General features: G+C 39.8%; 1 protein-coding gene across 2 annotated transcripts in view; it reads left to right on the forward strand.

The window, feature by feature from the left end:
* Nucleotides 1-24,809, forward strand: part of kcnab1a (potassium voltage-gated channel subfamily A regulatory beta subunit 1a) — a 70,070-nt gene that overhangs the window by 42,793 nt on the left and 2,468 nt on the right. For both annotated transcript variants that reach the window (XM_054793605.1, XM_054793606.1), the window contains exons 2-13: nt 2,120-2,163; nt 9,883-9,920; nt 14,366-14,445; nt 15,873-15,917; nt 16,195-16,239; nt 16,582-16,625; nt 16,703-16,789; nt 20,746-20,831; nt 21,474-21,594; nt 21,701-21,795; nt 22,630-22,750; nt 24,367-24,455. In XM_054793605.1, the coding sequence (XP_054649580.1) occupies nt 2,120-2,163; nt 9,883-9,920; nt 14,366-14,445; nt 15,873-15,917; nt 16,195-16,239; nt 16,582-16,625; nt 16,703-16,789; nt 20,746-20,831; nt 21,474-21,594; nt 21,701-21,795; nt 22,630-22,750; nt 24,367-24,455 (895 nt within the window). The remainder of the gene's footprint in view (nt 1-2,119; nt 2,164-9,882; nt 9,921-14,365; nt 14,446-15,872; nt 15,918-16,194; nt 16,240-16,581; nt 16,626-16,702; nt 16,790-20,745; nt 20,832-21,473; nt 21,595-21,700; nt 21,796-22,629; nt 22,751-24,366; nt 24,456-24,809) is intronic.

Below are 24,809 nucleotides of genomic sequence, written 5' to 3' on the forward strand. Positions count from 1 at the left end.
CAATTAATTTTATGCACTCATCCAAAAATGTGTTAAAATCATTTGAAAAAGGAGCAACATTTTTAGTATGTACAGTATGCATTATTGACAGTACAATGTGTTTTCCACTGAAACTCATGAGGCACAGCAGCTTCATTTATTAAATTTTTTAACAGTGGAATACAGTATGTGTATTCAGCATCTTATGAAGGGCTGCCACCAATACAGGGGACAAAGGTCCATGAATTCTAATTAATTCTTCGTTTTCTGGACTAGCCAGCGATACTACTGTGGAAAGTATTATAGAAAGTCATGGCTGTCCATCATGTGGCAAATGAAAGCATGTTTAGATGGAGATGAATAGCCTCATTGATGGAGAAGGCTTGTTATGCTAGATGTGTTTGGAAAAGCGATGACAGGGGTTTAAAATTTCAATAAATATTTGATGGGCCAGGATGGTTACATCAATGTGTGTTTCAGTATGTGTGTGGAGGTGTGTGTGTGTACGTGTGTGCACCGTAAGTGCTGGTGCGTGCCTTTAAGTGTTTGCAAGAGCCTTTTGAGACAGATTACAAATGAGGGAGATGAAGATTTTTCACTACATCTCCCAAGTGGGGGAATCATATATTCTTCCTTCCTGCGTCATTGTCTCATCTCCTCTGTGATCCTCTTTGCTGTCACTCCATCCATCATCAGATCTTCCCTGCTGAACAATGCAGGCTACCAGTCAATCAAGAAAACATACTGACCGTTTTGACTACATAGGGACACCTCTGTAAATAATTTATGTTGACCGTATGTGAGTTTGCATGTGCTGGCTTCCTTCTGGTCTTCAAATGTAAGTCTATCAAAGTGTGACAGAATGCTTCATCATCATTCACCTCTGGCAGACCTTTAAACAAAGTGCCGTGTCACATTTTGTGATTTCGGCGAGAGAATAACAACCTCATCATCAGTTACTTGAATAACAACAGCCTGATTCAAGACCCTTCAGACTGTAGATGGGACTCCAGTCTGCCTTACCACCAAATTACACCTGTGAATCTTCCTCTCACTTCCACTATATCGCGTACCCAAAGGAAAGCCTGTGAAAAACTGTTGGCATCCAAGCCATATAGCCACATAGTGTTGATAGAAATCATCCTCCTTACTGCCTTGATGATGCTGGTGTGGCTGCTTAGCTAAAGAGCCCATGTCTTGTGGTTATTTCAAGTTAAACGGGATTGAGTGCGTCATTCATAATTCATTACCTTTAGGTGGTTTCAATTTGGATGGCAAATTAACCATTCGGATATTGAACGACGCTGAAGTTGCATGTCCGTTATTAATCACTTGAATGGTTTTGACAGGTGAAAAAAGCAACCATATGACAGGTAATCTGTGGCTTATGAACGAGTTCTGTTCCTTCGACTGTGATGTAAGTTGGGTTTTAGTGTAAGTCAGAATGTATACCTAAATTATAACTAAATGAACAACTAAGTCACTCACACTGTACACAGGACACATGCAGGAATAGGGTTGTCACAAGAATTGATACTTTGATATCAACTCGATATCAACATGCAAAATATACATTGATATCTGCTCATTGTCAGTATAGACTATTCATCTTTCCCCGGCGAGCTGTATCGATTCTAACTGACATGAGCAGTATCCATGTTGAGCAATGAAGAGACTGAGCAGCAGTGTGGCCAAGTCCGAGTTATCATAAGCCACTTTGGGCTTGTTTTTTGTAAAGTAGCTTGCAAATTCCCAAGTTCCCTGTTGTTTTGGACATGTTTTCAGAGCGCCAGACTCTACTCTCTCGGCAATCAGAGCCTTAAAATATATAAGGTTGAAGTTAAAATGTTAACTAAAAAGAACAAAAGCGACTCAGTCTAGCGACGTCCGACGACATGATACTCCCCCTACGTATTTTTCCACCATGTGCACGCAACTAGTTATCTTTTTCTTTTTGTAGAATATTAATTATTTATGCAACCATGAAATGCCATACCGTGGAATGTCATAAAACAAGGGCCACCTGTGCTGTCGAGTGGAAAAACAATGCAAACAGTGCACAGCTTGTAGCAGCTGAATATTAGCTTTGAAAGCTCACACACATTTACAAAATGCTTATTTTTCTATCTAATTTTTACAGGAACCTGGGGAAGTCAGGACTCAGGGTTTCATGCCTAGGACTCGGTGAGTAAACACCACTTCATTTCTTATGTCTCAATCAGTGAGCAATATTTTTAACCATAACTAAATGCTATGATGTAATCAAGTCATTATAACACATAAATTACACTCATCATAATTAAAATGAATATGTCTACTGTAGTCTACAATAATCCTGGGAATGTTTGACTATTAATGTCTGGCAGGTTTCTAATTAAACCAACAAATCTACTGTGGCATGACAATGTACACACATAACAAAAGAGCCAAACTTTCTTCTGAATCAGTATTTTATGAAAATAGCCATCTTAGTAGGATGAATAGTCATAGATTGGCTAATCCAGTCCAGTAGGTGGCGTTAATGTGCATTGCTAATTGATTGGTAACTGCTTCAAGGGGGCATATTATGGAAAACTGACTTTTTAATTGCTTGTATACACATACACCGGAGTGCCTGCCCAACCATCTAGTCTGAAATTAAACAACCAAGGAATTTTGCTGTGTCAGAAAATGTAATTTTAGCAAGCACTTCTGTTGTTGTTGTTTTTTTACGCAACAATTCAGTGTGCAGTCGTCCCTCGCTACATCGCGGTTTGAAAATCCCACCCTCACTCTGTCGCAGTTTTTCAAAAAATGTATCAGCTAATAAATGATTGCTATTTCGTGGTTGAATACCACCTATTATTAGTAAAAAAAAAACATGCATATTTAAGCAAATTGTACTTATTCTTGTCCTAAATTAAGCATTTTCAAGCATAAAAAATGATAAATTAACTAACTAAATGAACTAAAATACAAATACAAGGCAGAAGAAGCATTGTAATTGTGAATATAGTGTTCAACATTGGCCACTAGGTGTCAGTAATTGTTTGGTGAGACAAGCATCAGATGTGATTGTCAGAAAAGGTACTGTATTTATATTTATTACAGGTTGAAATTATCTCACAACAGGCACAATAATAATAACATAATAATCACAATAGTAGCACGGGCTACTGCTTGGTCTATAACCATCAACAAGCTAAAAGTTCAACTCTGAACCTCCGACAACACTTCCTGTCCTTAACTGGAGGACTCTATCTGTCCGCCCGACGCTAAGGTCCCCCAGGGAACACATTTACTGTAATGCTGCTCGAGCAGGAGTTTTATTTATGACTTAAATGGCTTATTTACTCTTATTTTGTCTATTATATTGGGTATTACGAGTGTAAAGCCATTTAAAGCCGCCATTACAATACATTGATGAGACAATAGCCACCGCAGCAAATACACAGTCCAGAAAAAAACAACAAGAAACTGCTAACATGTGAGTATATGTTATGTTAATTATGTCTAATATGTGTTATTTTATTTGATTATGTCTACTATATTGGGGAATACAAACGTAAAGCTGGCTATATGGGTGATATTTCATGTAAAGAGGGGTCTAATTATATGTTAAAAACATATTTAGATCGTAAACAGGTTTTCTATGCCATAACTATAAAAATATTCCATTAATTAATAGTGAATCGTACTTAGCGGAAATTCACCTATTGTGGTCGGGTCTGGAACCAATTAACCACAATAAATATGGGACGAGTGTATTCGCATAAGACTGCCCTCACACGGAGTTCCTCCATTCGTTACTTCTTCCGCAAGCGACTACCCCGAAACATTATCACGTCAAGGTCAAAAGCTAAGCGGATCTACAGTGTTGTTGGGTGCACAGATCATCACATCAGGTCCTGCTGGACTCCACAACCTTGTTGGGAGTGCAGGATTTCTGGAGTGCTGAAGACTGTAATATCTTCAATTTAAGGCTAATCCTCTTCTTTCCCTCCGGTGTAGAAATAAGAGTCCACAGACTCGAGCTGTGACATGTTGACATATTGTGTGTTGTCTCACATGACGGTGATTAAAAGTTTGTCTTACTTAGTTGTCTTTTCTATTGCAAGTGTGATAGGTGTCTTGCTGTTTCCACCTAGTGTAGTTCAAATTTAGTCAGAGAGCTCTCATTCAAAGTGACGGAGCAGCGCAGTACAGAAAAGGTCAGCCTAATGCCGGCAGTCTGCCACATGCTGCGCCTAGGGCGGACATGATGCTGACAGGGAGAGAGGGGCTAAGAAGAAGGATGGAAGAGATGTTGCCAAGATCAATCAGTGTGTGTGTGTGTGTGTGCATGTGTGTGAGATTGAATCACTAAATGGAAACTCTTACAAGTGAGCATCAATGCGTTTCAAGTGATAGTCTCCCAGCGTAATGTTAGAGTGTTAGCATTAAAGCAATTAACACTACTTGTCTACAAAAATCATTCAATAGATTGCAGACCAAATTATGCAAACTGGGACTTGTCGCTTGAAGGATAGTCTGTTTCCTGGACACTGTCAAAGTGCCTTTGAACAAGGCACTGACTGAACTTCCCCAAATTGCTAAGGGGAAGCCAAACAGGAACCACCACGCCACTCCCCACTCTGTCATCTCATCAGACAAAATGTCTGAAAATGATGTTGTGACCTTGACAGTGGGTGGCTACTTTAGAGACATTTAGGATGCAGACAAACAAAGTTGAGCATTGCAGTGAAGATGAAGTGCTTACTGCAGCGGTGTCAAACTTTTTCCGCCGAGGGCTGCATACTGAAAAGTAAAAGGATGCAGAGCCACTTTGATATTTGTATATATTTTTTGTATATTTTGGCAAAAGGTTCAACAAAACGTGCAGTATTATAGACAAAGCTTTGTGTTATTTGTTAACAGTGTCAATAAAGCTTTTTCTCTTTACACAGTGGTTTTAGCTCTATTTTCAACATTTTTTATGTGTTTTTTTGTTTTTTTTTATATATTTCTACAATGTGCTGCACCCAATAACAGTTCGCACCCAGACCTCACTTTGGACATGCCTGGTCTACTAAAGCCTGTTAGTACATTGGTTTGTAAATGTTATGCATCCATGGATTCACTGCTTATATATATTGCCTATATCTGCCATTGCCTATCTGCATAAAGTGCTTAATCTACATAGACAAGCACAATTGAATAGATGCATGAGTCAAATATTCTCCAGCAACTTCGCACTGTCTGAATAAAACTGCTCCCAATTTAATTGAAACTTGCGCTACTTTTTTCAATATGCAAACCTTAGATAGTCGAATTAGGATGGGAGGATGGGGGTGGTTGACATGTAATAAGGTGATTAGTGAATGAGCAGGAACTCTCAGCACAATGCTGCAGATCCATCAGGCATCTGCTTCACTGTGACGTCAACACACATTGCTAATTGGTTTGGGACACACAAACACGCCCAGACACACACAAATAACACACAAATCAATGTACAAGTTCATGATGAGCATTAAGTCCACCATCAGCACTTCTGCACCGGGTTATTATTGGCCCATTATTTTGGTCTCCTGCTGACCTGCCAACGGGTATGCATATTTTGTACACGGCATGCATTTTTATCGTCTTTACACTTTGCTGCTCACCAGGTACACATTTTGTTGCATTCCCCCAATTTTAGTTTCAGTCACTGCGCATAGCACCTCCAAAAACATTCCTCAAGTTGTGGCAACGCAAACAATTAAGGCTGTGATTGGTCGGCTTATAGTACATAATTTCCTGTCTGGGTACGACTCCTTCAGAGGATGGACAGCCCACCTCTGCGAACACCTTCTCCTCTGATTTCAAATCTAGATATGCAATAAAAGTGACTGTTGTAACGCATCGCTTAGTTCCAGCTGCAATAACACTCCCCATCTCTCTTTAATTACCATTGTTTGATCGCTGCGAAGGGCGCTAACAAGCTCAATAGTCAATGAGAGTTGTGGTTACTCTCAGAGCTGACCTCACATCACACTCTCAACCCTGACAAAGAACATTAAAAGCAGGGTTGTGGCAGAACATGGTAGAAAGAAAATTAAACAAAAAAAAGCTACAAAAATGGGAAAAATAGAGCAAAACGCATAATGTAATGAGAAAAAGCTGAAATGTTGATATTAATAACTAATAATAACACAAAGCTTTATCTTTAAATATGTATCTGGTTTTATTTAGCCTGTTTACAACATTTAACCTGTAAAGTCCAACAAGGCAGCAGGAGGGTAGACTTGTGCTGGGGAAAACCAGCACAACCAGCACTGCAGATTGTCTTGCTCTAATTGACTCTTTCCTCACATACTGTAGGCCTCTGTAATGTTCACCTACACAAATTGTTGTATGCACTTTACAATCTGGTCTGGAAGACATTCTGCAAACACAACTACATTGGTTTCTCAACCTGAAGAAAAAGTGTATTTTTAACCTGGGTTATTTCTGCCAATGTTGCTCTGTCCACATCCTGAAAGCAGCAGACAAAAAGCAGACAAGACAGAAAATCTCAGGAGTCAATTGTGATTCAAGTGTTGTTTTGAAGAAATCAATAGAAACTGAAGAGGCAGTACAGTAGACAGGGCCATGCAACACACCCAGAAATAGGACTAAAGGATGTTGTGCGTTGGGAAGAATGATGACGCACTACACACACGCACATGCATAACCAAACACAAACCCAACTTCTCATTCCCCATGTTTCCGCCCTGTCTTTGTAGTGGGTGAGCGTCATCAATAGCTATATGTGCTTCTTATCTACCCAGCTTCCCCCAAATCTTTCACCAAAAATATGACTTGAGCTCCTATTTGGAGCACACAAAACACAATTTTCCAACTTGGAACAGGGACTCAGATTTTAAGGAATTAACTGGTGGCTTCACACACAGCTGCCTCAGCAAACGCTGAAGTTCATAGCCAAGTAAAGCCCTCGACCTTACCCGTACGATCTTATCTGAAAATAGAAGAGAAGAGATCTTCAGACGCCAAAACTGGAGCATCCATGCAATTTCTGTGCCTAGAAATTGCATCCACCAAGTCTATAATCAAATGTTAGTAAATGTTAGTCTTTTCCGGTTGACCTGTTATATCACAGATGAACAAGGCATTTTGGCTCAGTGTTGCCTGGTCCGCTTATTATAAGCGACTTTGGGCTTGTTTTTTTGTAAAGTCACTTGCAAATGCCCAAGTTCCCTGTTGTTTGTTCTCAGAGAGCTATTTGCTTGTTTCGCTCGCGAGAACTTTTTTCTCATTGTACGCGTTAATACTGTTTCAGATTAGAAATGCTACGGCTGTTTGTGGACACGGTGCAGACGGTAACTATGACTAATGTTAAGGTGTGCCATGAGAAGGATTTCTACGAGCGACATTATACCAACAACTATGTCTCAGTGTGGTGCCACCCTTAGTTGGAACATTTCCTACAGTAAGAACTGAGATCGTAAAAGAATTCCTTCCACTGCCCTGTTCATCCAATGTGAACAGGGCACTGCATCCCCCTCCTGAGATTACGGGTGGTTTGCCAAAAGCTCTTCTATGCCAACCAAAAATAATGGCCTTAACTGTGATGAATCAACTGCTCAGACTGCTTTTTGAATTAGATGGCTGCCTTTACCTCTGAAGTCCGTCATAAAAATAACACAGAGAAAGCAATCATGTTTGAAATAAAACTAAAAGACAATGTTTCATCTTAAAACATTTTCAATTTGTTACATGTTTACTGCATCTCAAGATTTTTATCAGATTTACTATTGTTGCATAGCAACTTTAACTTCAGCCACCGGCACTTTCCACCTGCAGTTTCCAGGCATTTGTCGTTCATGGGAATTCAATTTCTAATCAAAGAGAAAAAAAGGCGATCCCATATGTGCAGTGGCCTTGACACTACAGCTCGGCAGGGTTTTCATCCCACGCTGAGCCTCCCACTCAGACACAAACCAGCGGCTGGACTTCTGCAGCAGTGATTACAATTCCACTAAACTGGAAGCAGCCTTAAAGGGCTGACTGAACACACTCACTCACACACTCAGCTGTAGATGCCATACATTTCACTGGTATGTACAAAAAATGTAATTACTGTATGTGTTTATGTAATGGCTGTCGGCATAATTGAGACTTAGTAAGATTACCATGGTTACTGATCGCAACAATTTCTCAAACCAGCCATCAACTATCACCATCAACTGCCAATTCTGTTGTGCATAGCAGTTCTGAAGTCATGTTGGCAGCAGCAGGATTCATCTGCTTAGTGCTACAACAACAACAACAGATCCAATAGCGTCATCTGCAAGTTAAATTACACCTCTGAGGAGCTGATGACACTGATGTGTCATAATGTGAGCATGTGTCTAACTGTGTCACTTGATGACAGTTCAGAGCAACGGAAGTCGGCAGAGAAAAGAGCCATGCATTCAGGCCTAGAGATTTATACATGCAAATCAACAGGTGATGCCAAAAGACATCTCGCCGAGCAAGTCAGAGCTTTTCTTTTTGTCACTTACACACCAATGACGTGGGGCCTCATCTATAAAGCTTGATAGATGAGGGCCGAGGTTGCGTACGCCGTTTTCCATGTAAAGTATGGTCCCTATAAAAACACAGCTTGACATGAGAATGTGCGGACTCTTACGTCACCTTTGTAGTTGACGTATGCACCTTTTGGAGACATGGCAAAAAGGCGACGCACATTTTAAGTGGTGAAGTGAAATCATATGTTAGAAATAAACATGTAATGGAAGCCAATAACGTTTTATCCGTCATTGCACGAAAACATCACGCCGTTATTGACTTAAAACATTTGTGTTGTTATTTGACATAACACTGCTGGATACCATTTGTTATTTATCATAAACACCATTATGCACGAGCGTAAACGAGTTTCCGGACTAAAAGATATATGAAAAAGACAACTCAGCGCTTGAATACGTCATCATTTTATTTTAGAATCATGATAATATTATGTGTTCGATTAGTACGTAAACTTACTCTTTCCTTTTCTTTTGTTGTGCTTTGAAATAACATACATTAGTTCCTCATAAAATAATTATATTTAATATTTTGATGGTGTTAATGTCATAATTAAGTTAAATATTTTTTTCTGGAAGTACAGCAATTCATTTTCGACATAACTGAAGGAGAGGGTGTGACGTGGGGTGGAGTTGCGTGCGCACATTTGGACAGCAGGTGAAGCACAAACTGTGTGAATGTGTGTTTATGCCACTTTTTTTTAGGTCTGAATATTTTTGTCCGTACGCACATTTTGGGTTTCTGGCATATGCAGACTTTTAGTCAGATTTCCGCGTACAGTTTTGTAGGTGAGGGCCCTGTTATGATCAATTCTGCTGATCTACTTCTGCTTGATGATGTGCCTTATCTGCTTTTCATGCAGCCCTTGCAAACCCTTGCATGCAGATATAAATCAGTGATTGTCACTCTTTCTTTCTTTTTGTTTTGCGAAGCTCTGAAGTCCTAGAATTCTGAAACAGTTTTGAATGAGAAGCATTTTCTCACACAACAAAGCTACATTAAAAATTCAGTGAGGAATGTGAATTTGTCTCTTTGCTTGTGGTGGCTTCGCCTTTTGTATGCAATCAGCATTGTCTACTGGCTAATAAGTAGCACATACTGTATTCTATCTGCCTATCTATCTATCTATCTATCTATCTATCTATCTATCTATCTACAAAGTGTTAGCTGGAAGTCGCACATGGTGATCATTCATCACAGGACACATGGATTCTCTCGGGAACATGACATCCTTGTTAGTTTACTCCAGCAGTTCACAGCTCACGCACAAACACACACAGACACACACACAAACACACACGCTGATGCACCATTACAAATGAATTCATTACAATATTTAAATGTCATTGTCACGCTCTGTTTTCCTTTCTGCAGGTACTTGGGTGACCTTCGGTGGTCAGATAACAGATGAGGTACGAGACATTTTCCTTTAACTTTCATGCTTATTTCATGTTGCTCAATTTGTTTTATTGTGCGTACTCACACTCAAATGAATATTGAGTGAGTAAGGTTAACTTACTGTGGCAATTAGAAATGCGCTGATCAATCGGCCACCGATCAGTATCGGCGGATTTGCATGAAAAATCACGTGATCGGCATATGCCTTTCAACGCCAATCACCTGTGGCTAGTACCATTGCATCCCGCAGCAGTCCATGCGTGTAGTGTAGTATATTGCCCTAACTAAAGTCCAGGGTTTCCCCTAGCATTTTTGAAAGCGGTGGTGGTGGGCTGCATGGGAGGGTTGACTGTTGCCGCTGTGCCGTGCTGCTGCGTCTGAATTTTTTTATCATGACAAATAATAATTTTTATGACTTATTTATTTCTTATTTATTGAACTATTTTCAACAACCAGCAGAACATGAACTGAGAACATTGCAAAACTGTTACTGAGAGCACTTAAAGTGAGAGTCTAAGATGTCCAGCCTCCTTTTGTTACCTTATCTACTTAGTCCAATCGTACTGCAGGACTTAGTACAAAAGTACAAACTTTTGTACTATTTGACACAGGCATCAAATTTAATTTGATGCAAGTTTTAGAGTAATATGAATAAATGGGAAATGAATGGTTCAATAATGGTTCAAAAACACAATTAACAAAAATAACAATTTAAATATTTTTGATACAGAAATCTGTCCTGTATAAACAGTATAAATTCAGAGTCTATGAGCTATTTGTGTTTTCTGTGACTGCCAACATTTCAATTGTACTTTATTTACAAAGTACATCTCCGCTTAGTGAGCTCATTTGTCATTAAATACAGGTGTCATGTTTGAATAGAACTAGTGAACCACTCAATGTCCACTGAAATACGAATTGCATGATGCTGTGTAGTTCTTCTCAGCTAACTAAATTACAATTAATGCAACTGCTACTGCTACCACTTTACTTTCCATTGCCTCTCTGGCTGTGGCAAAACTTTAGCATTATTATCTTGTAAATACAGAATATTGATGCAAATATTGAATTGAATCACATTAGATGATGCATGTGGACCTAATAACGTGTGTAGTAGTTGCATTTAAATAAAATGTAAAATGATAAAAGTCCTCTGTGAGTATGTTTATAGTTAAGTCCCTTGACGGTCAACTCTAATATGCTGTTGCTGTTACTGCAGGCTCTTTCTCTCTCTGTCACACATGCACACAAACGCAGCGTTACAAAACAGAGTCCACCTCGAGGGACACACAAACTTATGTAACTGCATTATGTCTTACCCTAAAGACTCGGATAGTATGCCTCAAGCTTGGCACCCTTCCTCTCAGGCATTATTTTCTAGTTCAATGTCACTGCTAACGCGCTGACACTTTCACAGTTTTGGTTCCAATGCTGACGTTACTGCCTCGAACATTACATTGTGGGTGTTAAGCTGGAGGAAACCTTTAAATCCGCAAGTAGACACAAAGCCATGCGTCTTTAGTGACAGAAATAGTCAGGCCGTGTGTTACAAGAGGGGAAGAGAGGATGACTGGGTGGACAGACAACTCCAAGCCATCACGTGGGAAGCTGTTGGCTTTAAAAGTGCTCTGTTTCCTATAAATACATCCAAAATATCCTGCTGGTCTCAACCAGTGTTCTCTGCCCACGTTATACGCATGCAAAGTAGCTGAAAGACTTCATTCTGGCCAGTTGACCATTTCTTTAATGCCATAAGGACTCAAAATGTAAGTAATTCCTGTATTAGCCCTTTTCATTCCAGATCCTCACCAACATTTAATTGATTCTTCCTTGGTCCATGCCATGTGCCACACCTGTGCCAGAAAGTTTAGTGGAAATAGGTTCTGCATTTTAGTATAATACTCATGTCTGTCCTTCTAATTACTGTTTTATTGTGGCAAAATGATTGCATTCAATAAGTCCATAAAACAATAAAATTGGTGGCAGCCTAAGACTTTAGTACAGTACTGTATGCAAATCCATTTTGTGAGTTGTTTGCTAACAGTCATGGAGATACAAACTGAACAGCAACAAAATAAATCCTGATTTTCAAAAATAAGCACATCCCAACGTAGCAGCAGCTGTGTTACCCCTGCATAGCGACGCTGATTACGTAGTGCTAGCATAACAGCATCGATTACACAGATTATTGGTCCAGTGTCTTCTTCCTTCTTTCTGAGCTCAGCGAGGCATTGCAGCAAGCAGCACATCATCCACTACCAGTACCAGTAGCCACACGAACGACGTGACTCAAAGCCAAACAGTCTGATGTTTATCTTCTCCTTCAGTAGTTTATGTGATGCCTTCTCGGCATAGCTATTTGTCCTCAGATTTAGCATATTTTGGGTAAAACTAGCCGTTCACTCATTGCTATAGGGCAGAATGGCTCTTTAGTGGCACGGCGGTCAAAACACTACCTTGTCTTTTTACTTGATGTTGATGAGATATGTTGCTTTGGATGTTTCTTTTGAAAATACATCAACTCTTCCTTAATCAGAATTAGACTTAGGGCCATGCACACAAACCTTGTAAGACACTACCTGCCGGCAATGAAAAACTTCATTGTGATAGATGATTATTGGCTTGATGCTGGACTTTACTGTCAGCCATTAATTGAGGCTCATTTGTTCCTGTTGATTCTAAAGCCTTCGGTCAAAAGGTGCCTCATCAAGCTTGATTCCTTCTCTTATCCTTCATGGGGAATTTCTGCCAAACACAGTCTTGTCTTTACAGATGGTTTATTGTTACACTTTCCAGTCCTTTCTGGAAAGCAGCACAATCACAGACAATACAGTACATAGTTTACAAGAGTGATGATGCATTTCCGGGAATGCCCGTAAGGCCAATGGTGGAATTGTGCAAGAGAAACATTGAGTGAATCGTGTGGCAGCATGAAATCGTCTCAGGATTGTGTGGGTTGCATATGGCAGGTTTGTGCAGACATGTTTCTTGCGTTGGCAAAGAAAATATACACATATTCTCACTGGATCTTGCATGTCTTTGAATCAAATCATCATCTTAACTAAAATACAAACATAAGGCATTAAGAAGATGCATTCAAATTGTGATATGCAGTATTCTACACTGGCCACTAGGTGTCAGTAATGTTACTGTAATGTTCCGTGAAACATACAACAGCCAGGCTTGGTGGCTGGAACAACAGGTTTTTATTACAGGTTTGTAGTTATCTCACAACAGGCACATTAATAACAACATAATAATCACAATCATAATAAATTACACGGGCTACTGTTGCAGCTTAAACCCATGCGAAGCTAAAACTTAACTCTGAACCCCCGATGTCACTTCCTGTCCTCCACACATCCTGAACACATTTAACCGTACAGACAATTTTTACATTCTTAACTAAACGTACAGGTGGTAATTATTGCTTGTGTTCTCTAGAGAGGAGTCTCTTCACATGTCACACTCATGAGTTCTTTTCCATCTGACCTACCCTCACTCATTTTAACTTCCTTTTTTTTTCTTTCCTTCATTGAAAACCCACATCCAAACTGTACTGTATAAGGCTCATAAAACTGAGTGAGACCTCTTTGTGGGAAATATTCTTACTTTTATTTCTACCCAACATACACCATAGAGAGTGGACTTGTATCTACTTCACTGGCTTCCTAAAACAACATCTTGCCTTTATACTGGACGTGTATCAGTGCATCGCAAAAACTTTTATTGACCGAGTCTATTAAACAAAGACACATTTGCTTTTTTCCTCCAAGCAGTGATTCTCCATTGGTATACTGTTTGACTCCATCCTGAAGTACACGGTTATATTGCTATTTCTAATTAACTTTAAGCATCTGAGTCTTTTGAACAAGAGATTCAAGTAAGGACAAGATGATGAAAGTTGGAACCCTGGAAGGTGACATCACACTGAACATGCCGTCATTGGCTCACTAAAATTGTCAACCCCACATGGGAATAGGCTGCAGTAATAACTTGTTGAGGTCATTTTTATCACCGTAATGTAATGTCACCGTAAGTAATGAGAAGCTATTTCATTTTTAGGGCTAATCCACTTGAACTACAGCAAACACTATATTTTCTTACTTTGCCGACAAAAACCTACGCATTGATCAATCTACTCCTATTACAACTATACAATACAATTGTACAGTAAAAGCACAATGACTTTTTTTGTGTTTTGCATGCTATGTGAGCCTAGTGTATTTACATTACTATGTCACTTGCTGAATTTTTGGGTCTTGAAGGTCAAAGGGCATCCTCTTCCTTGATGATACAACCTTTTTGTATACTTTGATTCAGTAAATGTGTCAAATAACATTGCTTTCAAAGACCTGGACATTCACGGATTCTGCTGGGTTTTTTTTTTACTTTGTTATCTACTTTGTCTAATGGTTACCGTTCATATCCTGTCTTTGCGTATGTGTCCTCCTACTAGGTTGCAGAGCAGCTGATGACTATTGCCTACGAGAGTGGAGTCAACCTTTTTGACACAGCTGAGGTTTACGCAGGTGGCAGGTGGGTGTCACTTGAGCCTCTCACTTTTTATGTGCACTTTAGTTCCTACTCACATATAGGGCGCCCTGGAGATATATGCAACAATTTCATTCTAAAGCTTTATATGTTTAACCTTTGCTCTGGACAACAACATATAGTAATTTTCAAGATGCAGAAAGAGTCATTCTCATATCTGTTATTTACATTACAGTACACATTTTAACCCCTTAGCGTTCCGATGGCCCACCCACAGGTACTCATCCTGTTACATGTCAAAACCGGTGTTTTACAAAGCCCCCTATTTACATACCAAGCTGTGCTATACATCATTAGAAAGCTAATTTCTCTGGGATTTAACTGATATACAGCATGCAATTATAGCTGCAGGGTCAGGTTGCAAACATAACCATTAATGACTCTCACCTTCGAAGCCTCACAGTATTCCAACAGCAGATAATTCCCGACAAATAAAGGTATGTTGCGTTGGCAATGATCCAGCAAAGATACTCCAGTAAAATAGTTAGTCCACGCCAAGCCTTCCATCCATAAAGACACACTAACCACTGCTGCACACTTCCATCACTTTTGTCAGATGTGCATATTTTGAATTGGAACTTTTGACTGATGCCTCACTGGAAGACTATTTACCAAAATGCATCAGCTCCTCTTATGACGTACGTACCTCAGGCCAATTACAGCCAATCTTCATGGTGATTGATGCATTGAATAGCCAATGAAATTGTGAAAACACCGATATGATGGGTGATTGTGGTTGGATTTTGTCATGACTGCAAAGAACTTGCTGTGCAACCCAGGAAGGGAAAACATGGACTGGATGTTGACTGTGCGCTGCATTTTTTTTTTCTATTTTTGACCCAGTGTGACCAAGTGTCGCCAAAAGGAACACCATCGGAACGCCTGGTCCTAATTTTTACAAAAAACTTGTGGTAAAATACTCAAATTCTGTAGCATCATTGTCAAACTTGAAATGGGATTGGTTAAGGACTCAAGTTATGACCACATTGTATTTCCAGTCTATACCACCAAATTAGGTCTTCGGAAGGCATATTTTTTGGAAAAATCATACAGGCAAACCTTAAAAAAATCCTTCTTCTCTATTAATCAATGTGAGTAGCACTTAGACACGTTGTTACTGTCGGGGATGAAGACTTTGTTGACTTTCAAAAGAACCAAAAGCCATGATGCCTCCACTCCAAATAGTTCAATGACAGATTTACTTGACTTTTATGACTTTTTTAGGGTTTTTAGCCCAAAAATCCTGGAATGCTAAGGTGTTAAAACCAAACACACCATGCCAGTATCTTGTAATAGTTTGTCTTATTGTGTGTTGCCTTTGGAGTGAAATTTTATTGCCTATTTACAGACTATTTGCGCTACTATTTTTGTGTGATTGTAGTAATGAAAGCCCTGTTTGTTTTACCTTGCAGGGCCGAAGTGATTTTAGGAACCATTATCAAGAAGAAATGCTGGAGGTAATGACAGCACAATACTTTTGGTATTGCTCAGTCCATCACGCCGCCTTGGGGGAGATGCAGAGAGAGAGGCAAAAAATACACCAGACAGCTGTTAATGTAATAGTGAGGACAATAAAGCAAACATTACTAACACTTAACCAAAATAAAAGGCTCCTCCAGACGCAGTCCAATTGTAGTCAACAAAAGTTTGATTTTATTCAAATAAGCACTTTAAAGTGAATTCTGCACAACTGCTGTCTTTCATCTTTTTTTTTTCCTCTCTGTTATTTTGAAGGAGATCCAGCTTGGTCATCACAACCAAACTCTACTGGGGAGGAAAGTAAGTAAAATAGGATTAAGACTAATTTAAAATCTCTCTGTTTAAGAAAATAATCTGACACATTTATATAAACATTGGATGAAATCCATTTTTATTTCTTTCTCTTATTGAAAGACTTTCCATTATGTCCCAATATGTCCCCGATGTTTTATTTTGCCTTTTTCTCGCAGACTATTTTTCAAAATCCTTTTTGTTCTTGTCTGCCAGCTTTCAATTACTAGATTAGGAAAATTTTCCAGACCCCATTTTTCCAATTCCTTGGACTGTTAACTCCAATGACCAACTTCAAGCTTTCAAGTAAACTAAAAACGTTTTACATCGTTTTGTGTTTTGTGCCATCAGAGCAGAGACAGAGAGAGGCCTGTCAAGAAAGCACATTATTGAAGGTACGGCGTACACACACTGAAAGATACTGTCGGTATGTCACCAAAATCAAACCACCCTGCCATGTGTCCCCCCTCAGGTCTGAAAGGGTCCCTACAAAGGATGCAGTTGGAGTATGTAGATGTCGTTTTTGCCAACCGGCCTGACAGCAACACCCCTATGGAGGGTGAGTCAGCCATGATGCATCCAACGTTAAACACCATCATTGTTTACGTCCCGTCCATAGTATAAGATTTCCTCGGAGCCACTTCCCATGGAGACTCTCACAGGCACATTTTTTAAAGCTGTCATAATACTATTTTTGAATTGAAATAACATTTGAAATAAATCTCAGAGGTCCCACAATAGTGTATTGAAACTGTGTTGGCCTAAATCTAGCCTTGATGCTGGAATTTAGACAGGTTAAAAGTGCTTGTAATAAGCCCCATTGGGAACACAGCATTAGCTCTAATGCTAATGAGCTGTGTTTGTCCATGCTTGTCTTCGACAGAGTGTGAACGCTATTGTGCACTTTATCCACCTTTTACATATAAAGTCGTCCCTCACCACATTGCGGTCTGAATTTTGCGGCTTCACTCTATCACGGTTTTTCAAAAATATATAAATTAATAAGTTGCACTGTTTTGTGGTTGAAAAATGATTAAATGAACTAAAGTATCAATGTAAAACTTTAAAAAGACACATTCAAATTGTGATATGCAGTATTCTACACTGGTCACTAAGTGTCAGTAAGTGAAACATACAAGCGCAAGACTTGATCACCTGAACAACAGGCTTTTATTGCAGGTTTGGGTTTTCTCACAACACATAATAATAATAACATAATAAAACTCAACTACAAACCCCCAACATCACTTCCTGTCCACATGTCCGGAATACGATCACACCATCAATCGGCTTAGCCTGTGACAAGCTGTCATCAATTGAGGCCACATTTTACACACTAATTTTCATGCTCACGGTAACAAGGGACAGTGTGTCAATACAGGATGCGTACTTTTTATTTCAATTGTGAGGTGTGGCGGATTTTGGTTTGCCATGGCGCACAATGATTCGTTACATGCAGCGGAAACCCTGCAGTGACTGCCTTTGATTATGACTCAACTGGGAATCATTTACTGTAAATTCCGGACTGAGCGCACCTGAATATAAGCCACGGCCACCAAATTTAAAGAGAAAAAAATTGTACATAGGTAGGCCGCACTTAAGCTGCATGTGTCCACGTTGTAACATGGGATATTTACACAGAAAGGCACACTATAAACCTTGCAATCCTACCTACGCTCGGTGTTCTCAGCATCACTCGTTAGCTCCGAATAGTGCGACATGAGATGCTTTTTTCAACAGCTGCCGCGGTCCAATCAGTCCAAACAGAACCTTTAGTAATTCTACACTTTATCAAACTCATGATTTGTCAGATCAAAATACGATCGCTGCAAAAGACTTCAAAGCATAATATTGATATCTGAATCTCCACTCTAAGCATCATGGGAACTATAGTTCTTTTAGCCATAAATTAGCCGCATCATTGTTCAAGCCACAGGGTGCAAAGTGTGTGAAAGAAGTAGTGGCTTATAGTCCAAAATGTACTTTGTACTGTTCTTGACTTTGACTATAACTAATTATTGATGTGCATATTAGAATTTCATTGACTTCAGTAGTGATTGCGTGGTTGCCTTCATCTTTTTTTTCCCCCTTCAATTCAATCTCCATATATTTTTGCAATAATATTTACACATCTATTTAATTAAACTTGACGATGTATAAAACTTCCTTTCTCAAGTTTGTCTTCCACCCCCTCTCGGTTTGTGTTGCCAAGCAGCAATGAAATGTTAGCACTGAAGTGTTGCAGCCTGGCAGGGGGCAGGAAGAAGCGTTTACTTATCCAGCACTGTGCTATTTGCTTTGGCAGCATGATGCTCACTGGCTTATCTATGCTACATGTTAATTATCACTTATCACATAGTTTCTAGGCACAGTACTGTTTGAATATTCCCTTTTTACTTTGTTACTTTATGTCTGTTTTCATGATTTGCTTTATGGACTTTCCAGCAGTGTTTGTTTTCCAGGTATGTTTTAAATGTTATACAGAGGTATGTCATTTTTATTGCTCAGCAAATAGGAAAAAAAACACAACTAAAAGAGCAAAGAAAAGCAGCCTCTTCCCTTCTGTTTTTTAGCCAGTCAACCCCCACAAAGACATATGATATAAGATATAAGATGTATTTTGCAGAGCTTCCAACATGTGGTGTTTGTAATTCAGCAGATTCCTCCCCACTCCCCATGCTCCGCACGCACCCAACTGCCCACTGACTTCTCACCAAATGAATATAGTCATTATATTTTACCTTAGCCAAAGATTCCCTATGTGACAGGAGTGCTACTGTTTTTAACGACCCGCTTCAATGTTGAAGCGGGTCGTTAAAAACAGTAGCACATACAGTGGAACTTCGGTTAGCGTCCGCCCAGGTTAGCATGCGTTTTGCTTAATGTCAAAAATGTACGCCACAATTTTGCCTTGGTTTGCATGCATTCTCCGGTTAGAGTATGAGGTCAGAGTACAATATGGCGCACGTCTTGTTGTGTTATTAATACACTGCGTGAGTCCATCTGTATTTTTAATATGGTTTTTTAATCTCAAAACATCATTCCTTGTTAGCATTCTATTAGCTAGCAAACATAATGGCAAGTGGGGGTTAAGTGCCCGCCTATGATGTCATCAGCTGTTGACTCAAAAATATCAACACAAAAATGTCAACTCCATATTTTCTAGTTTTATTATAATAGTTGTACATGCATAAAACAATTCTAAATGCATATAAACGATGAATGAGAGGGATAAATTAACATTTAAGGTTATTTTTACCTCCATTGAAGACTACTGTTCCCAAAGACACGATGTGGCAACGAGACACCCCACGGACAGCGTCTTCCTGTTTTCTCATGAGTTATTTGTTGAATTCAATAGTGTTTTTCACCTTCTTTATCAAATGCTGGTGCTTGCAACTTTCTTTGGCTCTTTTTGGGGTTATTGAGGTGAGAAACACTATTGAATTGAAGAAATAACTCATGGCAAAACAGGAAGGTGGTGTTAATCTCACTGCCATATTGTGTTTTTGGGAACAGTCAAGTCAAGAATCACGTTTTCAATGAAGGTAAAAAGCCTTAAAGCCTTAAAAGGTGCCTTTTTCTAAACCTCTCCTTGTCTTACTATACCGGGTTGCTTAGTTATTCCCTATTCTGCTCTTAACCAACACACTATGTTGTTTTGCTAGAAGCACCAAGATGAACCTGATCCTATCTTGCTGAGGGAGGCTGATGTGTAATTAGAGTGAGGAACACGACGATGATGAATGGCCCTAATGACAGTCTCTAGCCTGAGTTTTTGTTGGCACGCTCTGTCAGCAGTGTTGGAGCTAATTGCATCATTAGAGCTGTGGTGGCTTGTAATGTAAGCTTCACTACGTGAGCTTGTTAGTTTTGTCCTCTGGTGGCATCAATGATGAGTCGTCAGCTGACTGCCTCCAAAATGAAGACGGGTGCCCACTCCTAAGTCTACAGTCATTTGTTGTTTACTTAAAATTTTCGGATAAAAACTATAGCCAGTTGCCGCTACTATACAGTACATATACAGGGGTAATGGTAAACATGTCATTGAAGTGAAGAATCTAGGCTTGTTTCACAAAAAATATGATGTTTACCATCTGGGAATTACAGCCATTTTATGTAGAATATTTACATTTTCTGGGGTTGAACTTGCTGCAAACCTCTGGAAACATTCATGCACTGGACAGTTTAGACTTTTAGACAAGAAACATAACTGAACATACCTGCTTTTGGATGTGGCAGCATGGTGCAGCACATGGTTAGCACGTCTGCCTCATAATTCTCATAGAGATGTGGATTTGTATCTCTGTGCGGAGTGGTTGTTTGTTTACATGTGCCCTGTGATTGACTGGTGACCAGTCTAGAGTGTCCCCTGCAATTGTCCAAATGCTTTTGAGCAACATAAAATAACTGTAGTCCCTGAATTAATTCAAAATGTGACTGTCCACCCCCCCCTCCCCCCCACCACCACCACCACTGCAACCAATTGATGAACACGTGTATGTATGTTGACAGAGATTGTCAGAGCCATGACCTACGTGATCAACCAAGGTATGGCAATGTACTGGGGAACGTCCAGATGGACCGCCATGGAGATTATGGTAAGGAGTGAATATTTATTTTTCTCTTGATGAATTCCGTGTTTCATTTCCATGAATTCCATTTGGTGGTTAAAAAAAGCAAACAAACCAAACTTGCATTAAATTACAAGAAAGTCAGCAGGTGTCAATCAAACAATCAAATAATCCACTACAGTGCAACCTTGGTTAGCGTACGTCCCGGTTAGCAAATGTTTCAGTTTAAGTCGAAAATGTACACCAAAATTTTGCCGAATTTGTGTACACTGTCCCAGTTGTTGTACAATAGCGCGTTTGGGTATGTTTTGGGTTTTGTCTGACCTTTTGGAACGGATTCATAACGCTAACTGAGGTTCCACTGTGCTGCTGTACAGATACACAGAAATGAAAAGCAGTTCCGTTGGTGTTTCCTCTTGAAGGACACTGAGGATTAGAAGCTATGAAAGAGTGAGAATATTGCTTTGATACCATTTGAGTTGAATGGCACCATCTATCTGATTAACACGCTCTTCCCCTTCTTTCCTCTCTTTAAATCCATCCCCATCACTGTCTGCCTGTCTTGTTCTGTTTTTTTTCTCTTTTTTATCCTTTATAGTGACAAAGAAGCACACTAATGAATCCATCCGGCTCGCCCAATTCTTGATTGGTCTTTGTTCTTTCGCGCAGGAGGCGTATTCTGTGGCGAGACAGTTTAATCTGATCCCTCCGGTGTGTGAGCAGGCAGAGTACCACCTCTTCCAGAGGGAAAAAGTGGAAGTCCAACTGCCGGAACTTTATCACAAAATAGGCAATGAGTCTTTTTTTCTCATCGTCTTGTCATATTTGCAACTTTTCACATGGTTTATGATAATATATAATATTCCTGTCCTCTCTGCCTCTTCTTTTGGTCACAGGAGTTGGAGCGATGACTTGGTCTCCACTGGCGTGTGGCATCATCACAGGAAAGTATGAGAATGGCATTCCGGAATCTTCCAGGGCCTCCATGAAGGTACACATGCATCCATTTGATTAGGATTTAATTAGACATTCAGACTATAGTTGGACAAGAGAAGACAGGCAATACCCAATGGACGCTTCATTTGATACACAAACACAAATTAATGACATCCAAAACAAGCACCTAATGCTAAGTTGTGATTGACAGACTCTGAGAGCTATTCATTTAACATCGTGTTTATTATCATGGTTGTGGTGATGACTGCATTAGGCCCAGTGGGGAAGGTGGTCACCAGATGGCATACTTTCATTTATAGTACAGAGCTGTAATAAAATTAGAATACAGCAGGTTTGTACTGCCTTGTCTATCACAAATTAGTCCATTTGCCTTGTACTCTTATCGTTCCACGAAATGAAGTGCCCAAACAAAGCACCCTAGGTGTTGCGGACTCACAGTCCTCCTGTTGCAGTCCTCCTCCCGAACATTCATATATAAGCTAGCAGGCAAGCAAGCTAGCGATGACACAGAAGACACGGTAGGGCCGCACGAAGGAGATTGATTGACAATGGTACAGCCAATCAGGACGCAGAAAACAATGGGCGGTGCAGACAGACAGACAGGGAAGAGCGAGACACTCAACTTCCCAGAATGCAATTCTTCATAAAGGGACAGGCTCGGCCTGTAACAGCATTCATACACTGTAATAAAAAAAAAAAGAAGCACTAAAAAAATTCCGCAAAACTCAGAATCTGTGAAAAGTGAACCACAAGAGAGAGTGGGAACACTGTACCCCAAACCCAAACTGAGCATCATGTTTGCAAAGGGAGGTTTTGTGTTCAAATGTAAACAATAGGTTATGTATGCTCTCGCTCTTTTTCCTTTTAGTCGTATCAGTGGTTGAAGGAGAAAATAGTAAGTGATGATGGAAGAAAGCAGCAGGCTAAGCTGAAAGAGCTCAACCACATTGCAGAGAAGGTGGGCTGCACGCTGCCTCAACTGGCTGTGGGTAAGAACTTCTCAGCTTTTAGATATTTTTTCAATGAGATCCAACTTGTATCTTACTTTTAGACTTTAGGAAGCCCCTACATCCACAACAAACACAACCTGAGATTTGTATGATCATATTGTATGATTTTGCATGTTTGTCTCACTTAAATGTTTCAGATCATCAAACAAATTGAAATATTGGTCAATGATGACACAACTGAACACAAAAAGCAGTTTGGAAATTAAACGTTTTTTATTATTAAGGGAGAAAAGCTTTGGGACTCCAGCGAACCAGAATGAGAGCCATTATCCACAAATGGCGAAAACATGTAACAGTGGTGAACCTTCCCAGGAGTGGCCGGCCAAGCAAAATTACCCCAAGAGCACAGCGACAAGTCATCCAAGAGGTCACAAAAGACCCCACAATAACACCCAAAGAACTTTAGACATCACTTGCCGTAGTTAAGATCAGTGTTCATGACTCCACCATAACAAAGACACAGGGCAAAAACGGCCTACACGGCAAAGTTTCAAGACGAAAACCACAGCTTAACATTAAGGCTTGTCTCAATTTTGCCAGAAAACATCTTGATGATATCCAAGACCTTTGAGGAAATACATCCCGCGTAAAGGTAACACCGCATTTCAGAAAAAGAACATCATGCCAACAATAACATATTGTGGTGGTAGTGTGATGGTCTGGGGCAGTTTTGCTGCTTCAGGACCTGAAGATTTTCTGTGGTAAATGGACCCCTGAAGTCTGCTGTCTACCACAAAATCCTGAAAGAGAATGTCCGGCCTCAAACTGAAATAAACTTGGGTTCTGCAGAAGGGCAATGATCCAAAACAGGCCAGCAAGACCACCTCTGAATGGCTGAAGAAAAACAAAATGAAGAGTTTGGAGTGGCCTAGTCAAAATCCTGACCTGAATCCTATTGAGATGCTGTGGCATGACCTTAAAAAGGCGGTTCATACTCAAAAACCCTCCAGTGTGGCTGAATTACAACAATTCTGCAAAGACAAGTGGGCTAAAATTCCTCCACAGCGCTGTAAGAGACTCATTGCAAGTTATCGCAAATGCTTGATTGCAGTTGTTGCTGCTAAGGGTGGCCCAACCAGTTATTAGGTTATGACTTTTTCATACCGGGCTATGTAGGTTTGGATTTTTTTCTCCCTTGATAATAAAACGTTTAATTAAAAGACTGCATTTCCTGTAAAGTTGTGTTGTCATTGACTAATATTTTCATTTGTTTGATGATCTGAAACATTTAGGTGAGAACAAAAAAAGAAATCACAAAGGGGGCAAACACTTTTTCACACCACTGTATATTATATATTTATAATATATTTAATGGCAAAATTCTTGGAGGAATGCCTTTGCATCTTACATTTTTTTTATGTACAACACTATCCCAACACACGAAACCCACGATGGCATGGTGGAAAAATGGACAACAATGCTGCCTCACAGCACTAAGGTCCCTCCATTGATTCCAGGTTGCATGGCTCTTAACACCCAATATCGGGACCTTTCTGTGCACAGTTTGCTTCCCTTACAACTAAAACATAGTAAAAGGGTGTCACCCAGTGGGAAGTAGTGAATATCTCATGCTGTCTTTTTTCCTCTCTTTGCAGCATGGTGTCTAAGGAATGAAGGTGTGAGTTCAGTCCTGCTAGGAACATCTAACCCTGAGCAGCTCACAGAGAACCTGGGGGCCATACAGGTAAGAATCTTGTACCGTATCTCAGAAAAGTGAGTACACCCCACACCTTTCAGCAACCATTTTATTACATCTTCTCAAGGGACAATACAGTACTGTAGAAATGCAAAAGCAAAGTGTGTAACTCCTGCTGATGATCTAAGCAGCACAATGGACAAATATTTAAGTCTTCTCAAGGGATGCAAAGGCCAAACTGGCTAAGCTTAGAAAATATGACAGTTATATGGAGTTGGGTTTTACTGACAACAATGACAGAAGGCCAAAATCAGGTGCATGCAAATGAACCCATGAAGCCCAGGCTTATTTAACACTGTTACAATTAGTGAAGGGAATCTCATCTCTTTTTAAGGAGCTGGT

Source organism: Dunckerocampus dactyliophorus, chromosome 12 (assembly GCF_027744805.1).
Source record: "Dunckerocampus dactyliophorus isolate RoL2022-P2 chromosome 12, RoL_Ddac_1.1, whole genome shotgun sequence".
NCBI classification, from domain to species: Eukaryota; Metazoa; Chordata; class Actinopteri; order Syngnathiformes; family Syngnathidae; genus Dunckerocampus; species Dunckerocampus dactyliophorus.